Source organism: Apis laboriosa, unplaced genomic scaffold (assembly GCF_014066325.1).
Source record: "Apis laboriosa isolate Shangri-la unplaced genomic scaffold, ASM1406632v1 scaffold58_cov148, whole genome shotgun sequence".
Classification (NCBI taxonomy): Eukaryota; Metazoa; Arthropoda; class Insecta; order Hymenoptera; family Apidae; genus Apis; species Apis laboriosa.
The window spans coordinates 721,440-742,138 of record NW_025223827.1 but is presented as its reverse complement, the minus strand read 5'-3'; the positions used below and the strand labels follow the sequence as shown (position 1 = coordinate 742,138).

At 23.2% G+C, this 20,699-nt stretch overlaps 2 protein-coding genes across 3 annotated transcripts in view; one reads left to right on the top strand and one right to left on the bottom strand.

Annotated features, from left to right (window-relative positions):
* LOC122717753 (calcium uniporter protein, mitochondrial) overlaps window positions 1-20,699 on the bottom strand; it is an 89,416-nt gene that overhangs the window by 17,920 nt on the left and 50,797 nt on the right. The window lies entirely within an intron of this gene.
* Window positions 1-20,699, top strand: part of LOC122717751 — a 32,420-nt gene that overhangs the window by 6,813 nt on the left and 4,908 nt on the right. Inside the window, exons 3-5 of one of the 2 annotated variants that reach the window (XM_043942131.1) lie at window positions 17,476-17,694; window positions 19,290-19,294; window positions 19,406-19,590. In XM_043942131.1, the coding sequence (XP_043798066.1) occupies window positions 17,476-17,694; window positions 19,290-19,294; window positions 19,406-19,590 (409 nt within the window). Of the gene's footprint in view, window positions 1-17,475; window positions 17,695-19,289; window positions 19,591-20,699 lie in introns of both variants that reach the window. The other variant, XM_043942130.1, reaches the window with a different exon arrangement.

The window sequence follows — 20,699 nt, the reverse complement described above, 5'->3', positions numbered from 1 at the left end:
ACATTACATTTTAAATGCGTTTCTTTTTTCGCCACTTTTACTTCTTCACGTTAAAAGTTGAATGCAAAGTTGAGGAACAATTTTCTAGATTCTTTTTCAGATAACAAGCTAGATAAATTTATACTATAACCATATCTGCTGCATTTTGCGAACATATTTACATAATTATCTCTCTTATTTGCGTTATTATTTCTCGACGTAGTCATCCATAAATGAATTTATTCGCGTTAAATATTCAGTATATTTGTGAAAAAGATAAGAATAAATCTATATTTAATGGTATTTATTATTCTATTTCACAATGATAATCTAATAATTTTAATAGTATTAATCTAATAGTTTTTAGTTAGAATTAAAGATATGCAATATGTGCAAAATTGTATTTTAAGTAATAAATATATGTTTAAAATATTCGAATATTCGAATAATTTTGTTATTGATTGTATAAGTGAAATTTCGAATTTTGTACGTTATAATTTTCTATTATATTATATGCTAAAATAAATATAAAATATATAACAATATGTATATATAATTTTTGCATGCAGTAAAATATACGTGTACATAATTTAATTAATATTTTTATTCATACATATTTTTTTCATTTTGTTCATATATTTTTTAAATTTAATTTTTATAATTAAATAATAATTATTACATAATATTACATATATTATATATTACATTATCTCAACGATAAAATTAACAATGAATAATTTTAAACAAAAAATATCAAACTTTAAATTAATGACAAAATATTCAATAATTTTCTATTGATTACTTTACATAACTCACTGTGATACATCAAAAATGAACAATAATAAATTTGCATCCTGCAACAAATGATCGTGATCTCAAGGAAATTTTCCAATTCGCGGTTCGTGAACCGCAACCTTCACTGTATCTCTTCCGGTGCTCGATTCTCTTATCGAAAGTCATTCCATCGATTCTGACTTGAACGATCCTGGACTCGAATTACACGTGCTACTTGAATTACTTCTCGCTTTCACGAATTTCATTTCTCTCGTTTTCCATACAAATCAAATGTATATGAAATATTGATCATGAGGAATAGGAAAAGTTGTCTTGTGTCAATAGAAGGAAATTTAAATTGTTTTTATTAATATTATTTATATTATTATTGTTATATTATTATTTTCTATTATAAAAATAAAAAACTTGATTAATTCTTTTTTTTTTATGACTTTTTGTTAATACTGTGAATCATTTTTAGATTCAAAATGATTCATGCATTTCCTGACGAATAATTCGAGGTGGTTGTTCCGTTTTTATTGCGCATGGGGACGAAATGGTATCCTTGGTAACTTTATGATTCATCGAAAAAGAGGGTTTGAGCCACAATTTTTTTTACAAGGTTCTTCAGTTTAGCACCAACCAGAAATCAGTAATGATGTTAATCAATATTATTTTTTAAATTTTGTTGGAAATATTTTTAAAATTTTTTACATCAGGTTAAATCAGGTATTTTTTTGTAGTTTTTTTATATTTGTGTAAATTATTCATGTAAAGTAATAGAGATGTAAATGTCTGTAATATTTAAAATCGATCATTTTTGTGGCTTTCATCGCTTTTTTAAAAAATATGAAACAAATTAAATCGTCAGAGAAAGCATGCGATATATTGTTGAAACGTGGAAATGAGTGTTGTGTGATATGTATAGTTTTTGATATGAATGTTGTATATGTTCATGCTTTTATCGTGAATATTTTCCCAAACAAACTGTAATTTTACGTTTAATAATTCTCTTTTCAAAAAAAGTTCCACAGCGTATTTAATATATCAGATATTTTTCATATCTTCATTTTTTTTTCTTAAAATTGATAACTAATATTATAATTTGTTACAATTTGTTACTAATGAACTATTTTTTAAAAATAATAGAAAAAGAATTAAATTTTTAACCAAATCGATATATCGTTTGTGGATAAATGCTGTTACTGGAGAAAAGTTACAATTACATAAAATGAAATTAAGTTAAATTAATGTTATTGTTAATATTTTCAATTATTACTAATAAAATTTTTATAAAACAATATATTCTCCCTTATTTCCTAATATTTATATCATTAAATAAACAATCTAATTTCATATAAAAAAATATCTTTTTGCCTAAAATCAAATTCCAGAGAATATTCCTAGAAGATTAAATTTCATTTTAAAAAAATTTATAATTGATATAAAAAAAAATTTATTAATAAAAAATTGAATCGGAAAATTTACGTTTATTTTTCTATTGAAAATTTACGTAAAAATGTTGGAGAGGAAAAACGAGTGGCGCGTGAAACATGAGGCCAGGGTAAAGGAACGAAATAAAAACTGGTCGATCGTTAGGAAAGTCATAGTGTCATGCGTATCCAGGTGACTCGGATGTAAGTGGTACCTAGGCCAAGCGCCATGGTCACTTTCTTCTTCGTCGTCTCACGTGACATTGTATTTGTGATTTGTTAAACATGAAATGAAAAATGAAATTCCTCATAGAAAATTTTATCAAATTTATTTAAACCTATGCATAATTAAATTAAAAAAAAAAATAATTTTGGAAGAATAATTTGTTTTATATTGCTATTATATAATTTTTTAAATTTAAATATTTAATGAATATTATTTGTTACTACTTATTAATTTATAATATTTATTATCTTCTTTTAGAACGTATATATATATATATAATTTTTATAAATAACTTTGGAAATTGAATAAAAATTTTTTGTTTTAAAATTTTTGTTTTAAATATTTCTGATTTTGGATCATTTAAATAAAAATCTTATATTATCGATTAAATGATTATTATATATTATATATTTATTTATGAAAATATATTAAATAGATTTATATGTATATTAAAATACATTTATTTATTTTATAAAAATAGTTATAAACATTTAATATCTACCAACTTCTATGATTATGCAAGAAAAGATAATTTCATTAAATTTTTTCGATCACTAATTACTTATTGCTTGTTGAGTTAATTAATATCATAGCGGATGATTAAATGCGATTTAAATCGACCTTCGTAATAGTTTATTCGAGAATTAAACGTAATACATCTCTTCAATCCACATCGATCGATGATTCTCTTCTATTCCCCCACTCACGAACAAAATATATGAATCTTCCATGAATATTTAAAATATTTCGCCAACATATCCTTTTGATATCCTTTTGATATCCTTTGATATCATTTGATCACGATGAGAACCTTTTCTTCGCAACATGTGATAGGATCGATTAAAATATTTAAATCGGTCTGTAGACGTTTTAAACATACATATTGGACTGTGTCACGGTCAAATCCCAATAAAACAACCGATAGATTTTTAATTCGATCCGCGCTTCATGAAAGAATTAACTATATTGCATGTGCCGAATATAAAACAGACTATTTTTTGTTTCAAGATCGGCAATCTTGACACGATATCGCTCCATTAAATCTTTTGAGGATTATACAGGAAATGGAAAAGGGATCAAAATGGTGTCTGCTACGAAGACAACATAAATTGCAGGATTTTACATCATGGCGTACTGGTAAATTGTGTACTCTCTCTCCCATTTCCACGAGTTAGCAGAACTTTACTCACTAAAGTTTTTGGGAATGAAGTTTGACAATGGGGGAAATTTCGCTATTGAAATAGTAATTAATGATTATGGGAGGTATTTAGAAAAAGATGTTATTGTGAAGAGATATGAACTACAAAATTGAAAATCAAATTGATCAATTTTTGAAAGATAAATTGTTTGACTTTCTCAATTTTGCTATCAGAGCATATTTATTTCTCTGATAATAAATTTAGAAATTTGAAGTTTAAAAAAAATTCAAAAACATGAAGTTAGTTAACTCTATCTTATTCAGTCATATCATATTAATTAAATTAAAACTATTTAAATTACTTAAACTACTTCTAATATCAAATTTTTTTAGAAATCAAATTCGTTTTTATTAGATAAATTTTATTACAACTAATATATGAAATAATATTTATTTATTTATTTTGCTTTTGGAAGAAAAATAAAATAGAAAATTCAAGTAATGTTTATGCAAATTTATTTAAACGTCATGTGTAATGTGACTTTGTATTCTCGAAAAAAAATATATATATACGTCATATGTGTGATTTATCTACGTCTGGATATAATTGACATTGCGATTTAACATCATTAGCATATATTAAGTTTGGAAAATGATATGCGGCTTTTCATTTTCTTTGCAACGATATTTTATCCACGTTGAACTTTGCCAAGAAGAATTCCACGTATACTTTGCTCGCCTTTTTTTCTTTTATTGATTGCTTATATCTTTTCTGTTTTTCACAATCATCATGTAAATGAAAATCGTAATGCGAGATAAAATGTAATTTCATTAGATGAGAGAAATTAAGATAATAATTGGAGACGAAATATTTAGTTTATAACGTAATGATAGAATTTTAAAGATCTTGCGTTTTTATTATACGAAGTAAAGTAATTATACGAATTTCATATTATTCATAATTTCAGATTTGATATTCATAATCTTTGATTTTCATTATAAATAATTCGAATTATTATCGCGAATTCGAGAATTTTCTTTTAAAAATTTTTTATTGAGAAAAACTGATCTATTCATGTTAAATAAAACGAAACAAAATATAATTGAATTGTATTTAAAGATTATAATTAAATTAATTATGAATGAATTCTGATTACCAAGAAATTATTATATATTATCATATATTAATATTATAATATATTAATTAGAAATAATCAAAGCTGATGTAATTAGAATGATTTATCAGAAATAATGGATATTTCTCAATTTTTGATTATTTCTAATGCGAGAAGAAACTTTGACAATTATTTCTTTTTATATCTTCTTTTTATATATTTTATATATTATAGTTCTTGTCAAATTCTTGCAAATATAGCACACGGTCGTTGGCACTCGACCCTCGAGTTTTACGATTATGATCATATCTAGCTAAGTTCTTCGAGTCGCATTGCAATCTTCGACATTGGTCATTGTTGCAAACGCCCCTGACACGCCATCCTCGGTGATTGGAATAATAACGTCCCTCCATTGTTCTGTAGGGGCGTTTATTTTCTTTTTCAACGATTATAAAAAGATCATTATACACTTTGACACTTTGATACAAAATAAATACATAATAAATAATTTGTTTAAGGAATGAGAAATTCTTGGAATTCTATTTGTTTATTAGCATACGATTACTTAATTCTCAGAATCTTACAAATTTCAATCATTTTTCTTGAAAATTAGATATTATCGATTTCCATTGTATTATTTAGTATTACATTAATCAAGTACATTATCAGTTTATATTATCAGTATTACGTTATATTAATCGACATATTTTTTTTTTAAATTAATATGTTAATATCCTAATATATTAATATGCTATTTTTTATTATTATCTTTTTATTTTTTGGTTTTAGAATTTTTTTTATATTTAGTATTTTTTTTTAATCATTTTTCTTTTTATTTTATATTATATTTATAATTATTATATTTTTTATTTTATATTCTTTTGTAATTTCTTTATTATAGAAATATCTATTATATTGATATTTTCATATTGTTTTTTATCATTACATCTTTTTTATGACTTTTCGTTATTTTAATTATTATTAGAATTGTTTCTTTAATCTTTATGCTTTCTTATTATTTATATCTTTTATTCTTTTGAGAAGTTGATTTTTTTCTATTATAAATAAAAGTAAATGAAAAGTTCTTCTTAAAAAAAATAGGATCGTTTCCTACATCTATCTCTAGATATTATTTAGGAGATATTATAAACAAAATCAGAAAAAAATTGTCAAAAACATCCATAATAATTAGTTACAATATTGATCATTGAATTAATCATAAAATGGATGGCTGTTTATAGCAAATGATTGATAACGTATGATTCTTTAATATTTTAAAATAAATTCAGTAAATTAAAATTAAAGAATAGGAATGGATTCGAATCTCATGATGTAGTAGAAAATTGATATCAATGATTATGAATATCATTGACTACTTATCCTTTCATGAAGTATTCATCTTGTATAGCGAAATATTGAAATTAAAATCGAATATATTATAAATTAAGTATTTTTTTTTTGGAAATCTTTATATTTCTTAGTAATTATTAATTAATAATTTTTTCTTCATTTGAGAGCATAATTTGCTCCATTATAGCGATTAAAAAAAAAAAAAGAGCAATGTCTTCAAAAATAAATATCTTTACACTCACAATCTTATTATTCAGAGGAAATTAACCTATCACACAAAAAGGAGGAAACGAATGATCGAAGCTTGCAATTTCCAGACGAAACTCATTACAAGACTTTTATTCTGAGAAAAATTAGATTTTAGAACGGATGAAAATCACGTACCATCATTTAAAAAATATATAAAAATTATATAAAAATATAATTATATATAAAAATTTCAACATTGAAGAAAAATAAAGATTATCGATTTCTTCTCGATTTTCTTTCGTAACTTGTCTCGCTTCCGAGTCAACGAATCAATGACGTCATATTTTAAGGCTAAAGTGTACATTCTACTCCCACTACAAATAGACAATCCGAGCGGAGACACAGGTACACGTTGTCTTGTCGAGGGAACAGGTGCACAGTGGCGATCGGCCGGCCAAGTACAACGATATCCGTCAGTTGATGCGCGAACGAGAAAGTGAAAAGCCGGTATCTCGCGCCTAAAGATCGTTCGTAAATTGCTCATAAATCATGAACAATTAGAATGAATAAATTGTGTCTTAAGATAATTGAATCTTAATTTGTTACATTTCGTATATGTATCGAGAATTTACGTGAGTGTTTTTCGATCGGTTTCTTCGATTTGCATCGTTTTTTCCTTTTTTTTTTTTTTTTTGAAAGATTGAAGATATTAGGAAGAAGATTTGATAAAACAGGTAAAAGGATTTAATCTCATAGATATGTTTTGGAATGGATGATAAATCTTTGTAGAAAAAGATTGATAAAATAAATTTTGAAAGATAATTAGAACATTTGGTTTAACAATATAAAAAGTTTTTTTTTTGATTGAAGATGCTTATGCAAAATAAATTTATATTTTTATACAATGAAAAAAATGAATAGAAATTTGTGTTATTATATCGAATATTTTGTTTTATATGTCATATGTATTTTATTTTACACAAATAGATTAAATATTCTCAGTCTGATAAATAATTTCATATATGAATGCCTATTTTCAAATTGAATGATCTATCGTCATATTGTCATAAATAATTAATAGCACAAAAATTAAAAAAACTAAAAGATAAATAAAAAAAAAGAAACAATAAATCAATTAATATATTGAGATTGAAATTTATTTGACAAATTTTACTTTTATTAAATTTATTATTCAATGATATAATAAAGAAAATCTCTTAAAAAGAAATTATTCTAAAAGTATATTATTTTTTTTTATTAGATAATACTATTTCCGTTTCTTAAATGATAATTACTTTAAATTTTGAATTAAATTTATAGAAATGGGAAACAATAAAAAAAACAATTAGTAATATTTTCGACAACCAATTCTCATAATATAATTATCTATCTGGATCTATCTGGAATATAAATATTATAGTTATTAATTGTTCAAAACGATTACTTTTATCAAATTATTATAGTTAAGTTAGTTCATTCTGTATGTAGTATTTTTTTTATTTGATAATTATATAATTTATGTTTTAATATTTTTAATCTGTTAAAAGATGTTGGAATCAAGATGAATTGAACAATAGTCAGAAGAACAATTAATGTTAAATAGACATTTTTGCAATGACTAGTATAGATATCTTGTCTTTAACATTGCCAATTAATTATCGTTTTTTCACACTTTTCTGTTAATTTTCCTTAATTCATAACCATTAAAAAACAGAAGATGTTATTTTGCGCCGACAATTATATGTTGCAATTTGTTGTTTTAATTAAAAATGATTCAACATTAGGATTTTGTATTAGTAATTTCATATTAATAACGAGCTATGATATTTGCTAGTTTTTTATATTTCTATAATTCTAAAATCTAAATGAAAAATATAAAATAGAATTCAGTATGAAGTATATCTCTAAAAATTTTTCAAATTTATTAATTTACTATTAATTAATCTAATTATTAATATATTGCAATAAATAAAATATATTAATTACAATATTAGTAATTATTATTAGTAATATTATAGATATTATATTATATATTATATATATTATATATTATAGATATTATATACAAATATTAATATATATAATGAAATATATATTATTTTACTATATAATATAATGAAATATACTAGAATAAATATCATTACAACGAATATTGGAAAATACAATTTATATATTATATTTATATTCTTGTTTTTCATTTTAAAATAAATTTCTTTATTTAAATTATTGTACTTAATGCTATATTGATCATATATATTTATATATATAAATTTTTATGTACATATCAAAATATATACAATAAAAAACAAAATGAGATTCAAAATGAATTGTTCCATTATCTACTTTATTATGATATAATAAATAGTAAATAATAATATATAATACTAGAATAAATATTAGTAAATTTAAATTAAAAACAATTTCAAGCAATCTAGTATATATATTTGAAAATTGAAAAATTGCTTTGATTTTGTTTTAAAGAATTTATGATTTCATAGATGAATGAATTTCTTGATTTTCCGATTTTTCAGAACCGATCGGTATTTCGTGTTTCTGTGTTTTATATCTGACGAAACAGCGCGTGCTAAAGAACCTGAAATTGCGCAACCTTTGTTTCAAAGTTAATCGAACGAGCATAGATATCAGTATTGCTGAATTGTTTTCGTGTAAACGATTCATTCGCGAACTACAATGCTGGAAGTAATTAGAGATTCTTATAGAAGGATAATAAGCAATATAGCTGGAGAAAAAAGAGATTTGTACATTTAACAGATTTCATTGCGCTATATGCTATATAAACTTTGATTTTGTAGCGTACTTTATAATATTGATAGGATTATGTAATATAAGATTGTACGTGATTATGGAGAATATTTTTTAATACCAGAAAAATTGTAGAAAATTAATTTATTTTAAAGTTTTGATTATTTTATTATTTGTAAAATATTGATTACTTTATAGATATTTTTATAATAATGAAAATTAATTTTTGTAATAATAAAGTTACATAAAAGTATAACTAAATTACAAGATTATTTCTTACTTTAGATAAATGTAATTTTTGATAATTTAAATATTGCAATTATATCAATATATATCGATATATCTTCTTATATTCATTATCTACTTTTTACTATTATTAACTGATTTTTTTAAATTTTTTTAAATATGAATATATTTTCAATAGAAAATGTCTGGATAGTAAAGCAAGATAATGAGAAAGATTCACAAGGTTTATCCAGTTTGACTTGTGAACAATTTGAACAACACGACAAATTTCTATTGGCTAGAGGCGAACTATCGACTGTTCAGACCGCGGAACTTCTTCCGGTTTGTGTCATAGGATATTCCTACCGCGTTTCTCTCCTGTATACAGACTCAGAAGCCTTTCCTTTGTGGCTACATGCGAGTGCAATGATCCACGCCCGATCAACCGGAAGCCTATATCGATTCCGATACATTCAAAACATTTGAGGGAGAACCAGCTAGTCAATACGTTGAATGAATGTATATACAACATTATTAAGAATTTCTTCATCCGGTTGATGTTACGTATCTGTTATTAAGTTAAGATTTATTGATTCGTTTCGATTAAATTGATATAATACAACATCAATAATAAAATTTCTTTAAAATAGATTTTTGAATTGATATATCATATAAGTCATTGTAATAATTAAATGAAAGTAAAATTATTAGATAAAGAAAAATATTATTTAGTATGTAGTATTTGAAAAGAAAAGATTATTAATTGTTTATAGACTTATGAAAAATTTCAATTTTTTAAATTTATTTAGTTAAAAAATTTTGACTATAAAAGTTATCAAATTATACAAATTATATATGTCACAATTGATATATTTATATTTTTTAAATTTTTCAAATAAAAATTTTAAAATAATTTTTTCATCTAGTTTTCTAAAAAATAGGAACTGAAAATTTGGAACTAAAAAGAATTCGAGTCGAAGTTGACTTATCTATAATTAAAGTTTCTAAAGTTAATTGAGAAACATTTTCTACTCAATGAAAATCGGTCGAGAAAGAATAATCGAAATTTTTAAAGATGCAACACTTGTTTCCATTTGCTTTTACGTAATTTATAAATTTCAAATCATTCTGATCTTCAATTATTACACTTGACACTGATGCTTTTCAATTCTATCATAAACTCGCTGTTCAAAGACTAAGCTCTTCCCTTCTCTCATCTATTCGTAAAAAGTTGGCTTTCACGCAAATTCATTAATTGAAGTTTTACGCGGACTAGCGAACCGAAACTTATGAATGAAGTTCGTCATGCTTCAATCTATTATTGCAATCTTTTGAACATTTTAATCTTTCATTGTGAATAATAATTTATTGGATTTATATTATTATAATGATACACTTTGATCCATTAAAGTAAAACAAAATTGTAATTATTATTGTAATATAAAATCTTTAATTGTCTTTATTGGTAATATTTGACTTATTTAATATTTTTTAATATTCATATTCCTTTAAAATTTTATATAAAATAAAAAAAAAATTTGACATTAATTTTTTATAGAAACATCTATACATTCTATTTCATAATTCTGAATATTTTGTTATATACTTACTATGCGAAGAAACGTTTAAATAATACACCAACGATATTATTCATGTTCGTATTTGATGAAAAGAAATGGGTTGCATTGTTCACAGATGGATGATCAAGGGATTCGAATATTAAAGGTTGAATATGATTCGTGTGCAATGATCTTTTAGTTAATATTGTAAAAATTGCGCAAAAATGTGGCATAAAAATATCGATAAGCCTGTTAAAGGCATAATTCTAGCTCGAGTTCGTATGCGATCGATTTTCGACATCGCTTATTTTTTTACCAGCAAAATGCCTGCACGAGAGTAATTGGTTTTGTTTTTGATTGAAAATTGCTGGATACTATTCGATTTCCTATCGTATAAAAAATAACAAAGAATAACACGAAAGACACGTAATTACTTTTTGTTTGTTTTTCTTATTCATTTGGATGTTATTTTACGGAAAATCAAAATGCAAAAATATCTTCTTTAAAAACATGTTTTTCTATTGAATAAATTTTTTACTAGTTGAAAAAAAAAATCTCTATCTAATAATATGATAATTTCAAATTCTTACTTTTATTCTTATTTTTTATTATTGTTAAAAAATTTAGGGAAATTTATTACATTTTGTTGAAAATTAGAAATTAGTAGATAATATTTTAAAAAATTATTTTTATATCAAATATTAGAAATTTATTGAAAATACAAAAATTTTTTAAAATGAAAGTTGAAATGAACTATGAATAAAAATAGTATCTCAATATTTTTTTATTATTACTTTTTATTATTTCTTCGTTAGAATGAAGAAATAATGTCTTTTTATTTTTATTTCTATTTTTATAATTAAATCTTATTTATTAAAAACAAGCAGATACTTTTTGAGCTATATGCATAATATGCATAATTAGAATTTAATTAGAATTTCTAAATTTATTTTAATTATAATAAAAAAAACAAAAGGTTATTAATTGATTGCCATTAACTCTTCAACGATGGAGATCGAGCTGAAATATCTTTTCAAGCAGAAGATTTTATGCAAAACTTTATGAAATTATTTTGATTTTTTTATCATACACATCGTTTTTTTTTTGAATTGCTACATTCTTTATAAACCGTATAGATTATGATCTTTTTATATGCCATTTAGTTATGAAATTAGATACATCTTAATAATCATCGTTCCATCGTTTTATACAGTATTAATATTATTTTTTTTTTTTTAAATAGAAATTGATCTTAGAATATAAGATTTCTCACAATTTACTTTTAACACAAAATTTTACTTAGATATTTATATTTATTTATATTTATATTAATTCGAATAGTAGATAAAGTAAAAAAAAAAAAAAAAATAGTATTGCGATATATACAGAAGTGTGAAAAAATAATAGTCAATGCTAAAATATGATGCTGAATTTAATACATCGTGTAATTTATACGAATTTGTAAAAAAAGATGCAATTTTTGAAAAAACGAAATCGTTTAAAACGAAACATGAAATTTCTGTAGGATTTTCGTTCAAAAAGTTGGTCATTTAAAGTTTCTTCAATGAAGAGGATAGAAAAAGAAAAAAAATAAGAGAAGCTGGAGTCAGTTCACGTGGCTCGTAAAAGTGGCCAAGATAACTCAGTAAAAATCTTACGTAATGATTCGCCGTGCTCAGCCGAACACAATGAGATGACGATACGCCATTTGCATTCTGACTTCAAGGATTCGTGTAAGCGAAGTCGGTCGAAAGGACGCGTTTGCTTGCAGTTTCTGATTGTTCAAGCGGAAAAATCAATGATCTTGAGTTAAAAATTATTTACGCTCAAAAAAAAAAAAAAAAAAATTTGCAATTCTTTTTTTAATATAATATAATCGATATGATAGGTATTAATAATATTTTTGAGAGAGATCTCGAATTATAATATAATTCGATATTTATATATAATATATAATATAATAATTATAATAAATAAAATCATAAATTAAAAAGTAATATATTGCTAATGATTGATTGATTCGTCAAAATTATAATTTTAATTTTTTTCAAATTAATTGTTAAATTTAATTACAACATTTCAAATATTAAATGAATTTTTCGTATTATTACATAACATTAGGAAATTTTGAGTTGTAAATTTAATGTAGTTTTTTAACTCGTTAAATTTATTTTTCGATCGCTAATGACATCCGTGAACGATGTGTTGAAAAAAGTTATGCGCCATCTAGTATTAAGTAACTTACGATTTTCCCATGGTATATTAAAGTTAAATCAATAGAAAGGGAGAATTTGTCATATTAAACTTTCAACCGATTTCACAAGAAAAGAATTAGATTACTTTCCAATAAGTTTTATTTATAAATTTAAATTCTAAAAGATAGTGAAAATAATATGAAATATATCAAAACTATTTCTGCCTTGAAATTCAAATTTGAGAAACAATTCCAAAATGATAGAATTGATTGGTTAATTTGGTTTCTATGTACTTTAATTCATATTCTGTTTAAGAAAAGAAAAATTGCGAAGTTTCATCAAATAATGATATATTTATCCATAAATTTCTTAAATATAAATTGTTTGAGAGTCGTATTCAATTTTATGCAACGCGGTTACAAGATTTAAATTATAAATTTTATTTATTATATAAGTTTTATGATATATTCACGAGATAGTCGCATGACTCGTTAGTATGCGAATCATAAATACTGAGTTTGTGCATTTCATCATGGAGCAATCTTGACACGAATTTCCGATGACCTTTACAATGCCAAGCACTTGATTGCTCTAATTATTTACGAAAGTTGATCTTTCCTATTGTTATATCCAAGGATAATCGCGTAAGACATATAATTATTGCTTTTCCGAAATTTGAGAATTTTTAGTCCTATTAATTCTATTTCATTTCAATGTCAGAATATATTAATCTTAATAAAATTATTATTATTATTATTAATAATTTATAATTATGGTTATGATTAATGATTTATTAAAGGAAATTATTATTTTTATGATATTATTAATATGTAGTCAAATTATATCATTATTATACATAGAAGATTATGCTTAATAGTAATAATATATTTCCTCTCATAGATCTGGATATTTGCTAACTTTTAAATACTTATAGTATCTATTGAATATATCTATGTTTATAATAATGTTTATTTTTATAATATTTTCGATTAATAAATGTTAACTTTGTTTTGTGATTAGAACGTTTAAGAAATATTCCTATTTTATTTATATTTATTCACATTTTATTTATTTTAAATATAAATTATGAAAATTAATATTAATTTTAAATATTAAAAAATATCTATTTTAACAATTGCAAAAATAAAATAACAAATCATAGTATAAATGTTTTGTGAATATAGATTTTATTGATTTTATTTTTATATAACTCATTTAACAAAAATTTGAATACAATGTACATATAACAAAGTATCATTAAAAACATTGTAATATAAATCCTTATAAGCTTTTCTTAAAATAGCACAAAAAGACATATTGCCTTCTAATTTCTATCAACGCTGACCGAGCAAGTAGAACCATAAAGGCGTGGTTTCGTCCAGTTTTCAAATAAGTGAACGTTGCGTGACGACTTCGTTTATTATGGCCATCGTAAATGCAGTTTCATAGCATTATATATTATAAAGATATAATAATGTATTGATAGATGAAACGAATCATTGGAGACCATGATCGTGAGATTTGTGTAATTAGATCGTTAAACGTATGCTAGATCAAGCTTAAGTAATTGATATCTGCAAAAATAACGTACATTAAACGAAGGGATAGACGAAATTTAATTAAAGCTGGATCGTTTTTATCTGCTTGATTTATATAGGAGACCTTTTATTTTCGTAATCCTTCTCCTCTGTATATTAATTTTATAAATTTTATTTAATTATCATTCTTATTTAGTCTTCATCCTGTTATTTTAAATATTATGTATATAGTTAGTCGCAAAAGTATTCATATCATTTTATGCGAATTTAATTATAATAAGTTATATTATCAAAATCAATAATAATTCAGTTTTATACAAAGCATTGTGTAAAGCATAATGAATTATATATAGAATAATTTTTTTATTAATGGAATATCATTTCAAGAGTAATAAAAAAATCAACTCTAAAAGTTTGGGTATTTTTAAATATAATTTCATAGACTATAAGAAACTAAAATATTAAATTATATCAAATATTTTAAGTTTTATATTTATTTTATACTTATATTTTTATATTTATACTTATATTTTAATATTTTATTACTCTGTTATAAAAAGTATTTTCAATTGAAATAATATAATATATAAACATAAAAAAATGATAAAAATTTAAGGATTCATTTCTCGTACTTAAAAAGATTTTCTATCTTTTTAAAAATAAATTGTTTTAAATGTATTCCATTATGCTTTATATAAACAAAATTTTTTATCAAAATCAGATTTTTCAAAATATATAAATTTCTTTATAAGATAAGCGTATAAATATTTTTACGATTGTATAATATATGTATATAAGATGTTAATATATTCAAGGGACACTATTGGAGGCTATTGATATATCGATTCTAGAGGGAGATTCTTCAAATAAACATATAAAAATTAATATATGAAAGTGCTGGTCATGATTTACATATTATAAATAATAGTTATAAACAATTAAAGTTTGCATTAGACATAAATAAAATGAGATCGTTGTCTCCGTTACATCTTTGTTTCTGTCTCGTTTCGTTTAAGACAAATTTAAATTATTTATAATTTAACAAATAATAAGCTTCAAATAACATTTTTGCACATTAACTTTTATATTTATTTTAATTTATAGAATCGATCCTTCTAAGATGTCCTCCGAATATATTAACATCTTGTATATTGATATTTTATGAAATAGTATTATTAAACAAAAAATGATTTTTCATAATAAATTAAAGATAAAGAATATAATCTTTTTAAGCTTCGTTTCTGAGAAAATCAATTTAAAAGTTAAAAAAAAAAAAACAAATCAAGATTGTGATAAATGTAATGAATAGTTTAAACTAATAAGGAGAAAATGAAATGATAGGATGTGGTTATTTTCAATACATGTATGAATATATATTCATTGAATTCGATATCATTATATTACGTATTACATATATATTTTGTAATATAATATATATTGTATTCAAAGGATTCAAAGGAAAATTGATGTAATCGAGAGAGTTTATAATAAAAATTTTAATTAATTCATTAACAAAAGTAATGGAATTATGCCAAGCTTATTATTCAAAAAAATTAATATTATTACGTAATTTTATTTCATTAATGAATAAACGCAAGCAAACGAAAAATACGAAATTTTCTTCTTTCTTCACTAAAAGAATATGTTTATATATAATATGCTTTACAATTTCACGATTCTAATACTAGGTCATATGAAAAAGCTTATCTCCGACACGGCGAGATGATTTTGACAAAGGATCACGTAAAGCAAAATATGTACCGTTACTTTGAGCGAATTTTTTGTACGGATCATGACTGAACAAAGAATCGTGTTCGATATAATAATAAAAGAACAAGTGATCCATGCATGAATGTAAAAAATATCATTGTACACGATATTTTTTTTCAAGATAATTTATAAATTTAAATAAATAAATACAGAAGCTTGTTATTCGATTTAATTCGCTTCTATTATATTTAAGACGAGAAATTTTCACGTACGACCTTCTACATGATGTTTGTTCATGCTCTTTATACCTTTACATGTATTATACCTTTTAGCGATTTCCACGAAAGGATTATTAAATCCATAGGAGGTAGTATATCAAGCATTTGTGTTAACATCTTGGGTATACACAAAGGGGCTCAAGACGACATGGTTCCATTCATTATTGATATACGATATTGATTGATATACATGCTGACTAGTAATACATATATGAGATATACGATTATAATGGAGTATTTTCTGCTTTCTGTAATAATAACTCGAAATAACATATACGTATTACATACATATACATGATATATTTCATCTTATCGTGAAGAGGATTTAAAATGTTTAGGAAAGAATAATAATCGTTAAGAATGGAAAAATAGAATTAATGGTTTAGATTAATGATCTAAGGAATAGAGTAATAATGACGTTATTGTTAATAGAATTGGAATGAATAGAATATATTAGTTATAATTAGATTTATTGATACATGGGGGTTTATAATATTCGAATAAAAATGAGATTTCATTTCATTAGAAATATCTTGATAAGACTTTTGGAAATAATATATCCACATTATTTTTTTATTATAATATATTTTTTATTTTATTATAATATAGATAATGGATAAAATTTATTGAATGGATGTTTTTATGATGACAAAATTATAAATTGAAATAATTTAAGATAATTATTGAATCTTCGAAACGAGTGGAATACATGTTATTTTCATCGTTTCCCAACAAATAAAATTTGAATAAAAATTAATTAAATTTTAACGAATTCTACAAATTTTTAAAACGAGAAAAAAATATATTATATAAAAATATAAAAATATACAAAATTTAAATTACAATTTTCAGACTGCAAATCTGATAAATTGAATTTACTTATTATTGAACTTCGTTATATTTAAAGTTCAACTCAATTGAAATTTTTCTTCTCGTATTATTGAATGAAAAAAATCATTGCCTCTTCCCAAAAATTGATTTAATTCAATTCGATTGATTACAGAGAAGGGGGACGACACGAGGCCAATTTGACGCAGTCCACGCAGGACCGCAGGAAGCTTTTGAAACGGACAAGGAGCCTTGCGGTTATATCCGAGGACGAATCTCGACACGATCGTGGGACGCATCATTTCAGACTCGGGCAATCGACCTTCGATTTGCCCAGGAGGCATCAATTGATCCCGCGAGCCAAGCTGATTGATCGAAATTCTTTGAAGGACAGGTGAATCGAAATGAATGCTTTTTTAATTTTCTTTTATATAAAACGATGAGCTCGTTTGGATAACTATCGTCATTATAATAATAAAAAATGATAAATAGGCATTTTTACGATCACGTGACATTTCAAACATTCCAAAAATTCTTAAATAATTTTAAACGAATGGAAAATTTTTTCGATTTCGATTTAAAAAATATTCAAAACAATTAATTTGGATTTTAACAAATGATTATTATTTTTTCAATAAAAATTGATGTGAATACTATAAATATTCAATAATCGCGATCCCAATTCATAGCCAGTTTAATCAAAACGCAATATTAATATCAAACTCTGGATCTGTAATTAAATGGATCGTATATTTTGTAAACTGAATATTTAATATTTTATTATTTAATTTCAATTAATTATAAATTAATTTATTTATCTGTTAATTTATCTGTTATTATCTCTAATTTATCTGTTATTTCGAATGTTTTCAAAATATTATTATTTTAATTTGTTTGCAGTTTCGAATGATTTTCGAAATCAAATTGTATGACGAAGATGTATTTTGCTTCTTTCATAGTTGACGATTTGATACGTTAAACCACATTAATAATATGATTATTAATTATAATCGTTCCGAATCTTTTAACCTTTAACTGATTTAACTGATGACGTGGAAATGATATCAAATGATCAATTATCAAATGATACTGCGAATAGTTCGATTTCGGATAAATGTTTTGAGAATTGTGAAGATTTTATGTGAAATACATAACAATTGAATTATTTATAGTATTTTATTATCTGACGAAATATGAATTATTTAAAAATTTTTTATTTTGATCATGAATATTTTATATTTTTATGGATAAAATAATGGGAAGTAGTAATTATTTAAAATATTTTATCATCTGATATGAATTATTTTAAATAGATTTCATATCAACTGAATATTTTGTGAATAAATTTTATTTATTACGAAAAAACATGTAATATTTTTTATCTATATTTAGATATCTTTGCATTAAGAAAGTCTGCATAAACTGTTACAAGGAATTATTTCTCTTTTTTTATTGATTACTTATTTTTACTTTTTATTGCAATCTAATCATGAATATTTATTATTTATTTATGTTTATATAAATTCTTGACATATATTTGAAGAGAATAAAAATAACTTAAAGAAAATCGAAAAAATTTTATTTTTATCATTAATAAAATAATTATTTTATATTTCTATGAAAATATTACGATACGATAAAATTGACGTGATAAAGATTAAAATTAAAATAATTATATAAACTAAAAAATACAGACTTTCTTGTTTCAAGATAGATACGACAAATTGACGTCATTTTCACTCAAGGTTAATAATTCTCGCATTTTAATGAATAAAAATTTTATCATCTCTCATTTATTAATTCACGAAATGAAAGATAGAAACGCGAAAGAAGATTTTTAAATTATACAAATTTTTCAACTTTCGTGTCATTAAGATAACATTCTTGATCATAACTGTGCACGATCTAAGTAAATAATACAATTATTCGTTCCAATTCGATTATTTTTCAATTCCTATATTTCGATCCTTCTTTATATTTATATTTCAGACTGTGTAAGAGTCAACAGCATCTCTCGGATTCTTACGAACGATTTAACGAAACAAAATCTTATCATTCCCGATCTGCTTGCGGTCTACACTCGATACCGTCTGAGTCGTTTCCAGATCCTTTGCACTACACTCGAGGTAATCGGACTGATCCTGACCGATTGAACATCCTCGACTGGCCCGAATCACCGAGACGTTATCGCAGTATACAATCATTGGACACTGTTAGCGGCTTAGTGGATATTGTGGAAGACGGCTGGCCCATCGAGGGAAATCGTAGCATCGATTGTATCTACACTCAAGTAAATCTTTTATTTATATTAACTATTTGTTAAATCTTTTATAAGATTCGTTTAAATAATTTAATTAATGAAATAATGAAATTTGAATTTTATTCTGAGTTTATTTTCGGAAAATGAATTTTTTTTTTTTAATTTTTATATAGAATTTTTATATAAATTATTTTATGAAATTTTTTATTTATTTTTTTTTTTATTCTTCACTTTTTTGTTTTATGTCTCATTTAATCATTATGACAATATTTTTATGATACTATATATAATATATTTCTTTTAAAATTTGAAAAATGAAATGTTTAATGCTTTGTTAGATATGTTTTCCATAAGCGAGATTTCGATTTTTTTATAATTATTTTTTTAGCGAAAAAATTTGTTAATTTTATTGATGAAAGTAAATTAAATGTTTAAGAAAAATAAATCTTCTAATTAAATTTCAAAATTATATTTTTAATTAATCTTAATATTTAATAATTAATCTTAATATTATATAACATTATTATATTATTATATATTAATTATTTGCTTAACAAAATTTTTCTAATTAATCTTCTCGTTGATAATATAAATTGCTCTATGAAATTCAGATAATAGTAAATACATGTATCATTAGTTACATATATCTATAGAATTCGCATCATTATTTCGGGTGATAAATTCAGGTCTTATCTCTTATGGTATTGGAAACGAGAATCGTTATATTTATCTCGAAAATCAAATAAAATATCTATCGTGAGATATGTGATTATGAGATAAGAATAACAAGAGTTGATATTCACAGAATCATAGGAATTTTAAATAGAATATATGAAATATTGAAGATATTTTGTTTACTTAAGATATTTTGTTCGAATTATAATATTTGCATATAGATAAATATGGCAAATTCAATAGTATTCGAATAATAATTTTATACAAATATATACATTTAACTTATAAAAAAATAATAGATTATCAATATTTTAAAATCAGATATTTATCGTTAGTTATGTTGTCCAATTTTGTTAAACTTCGTTTAAATTTCGGTATAAAGATTTAATCTTTTTAATCAAACATTTTCAGATTCTGTAATTGCTTTGATATTTAAAGAATTTAATTTTTTTGATATTTAAAAA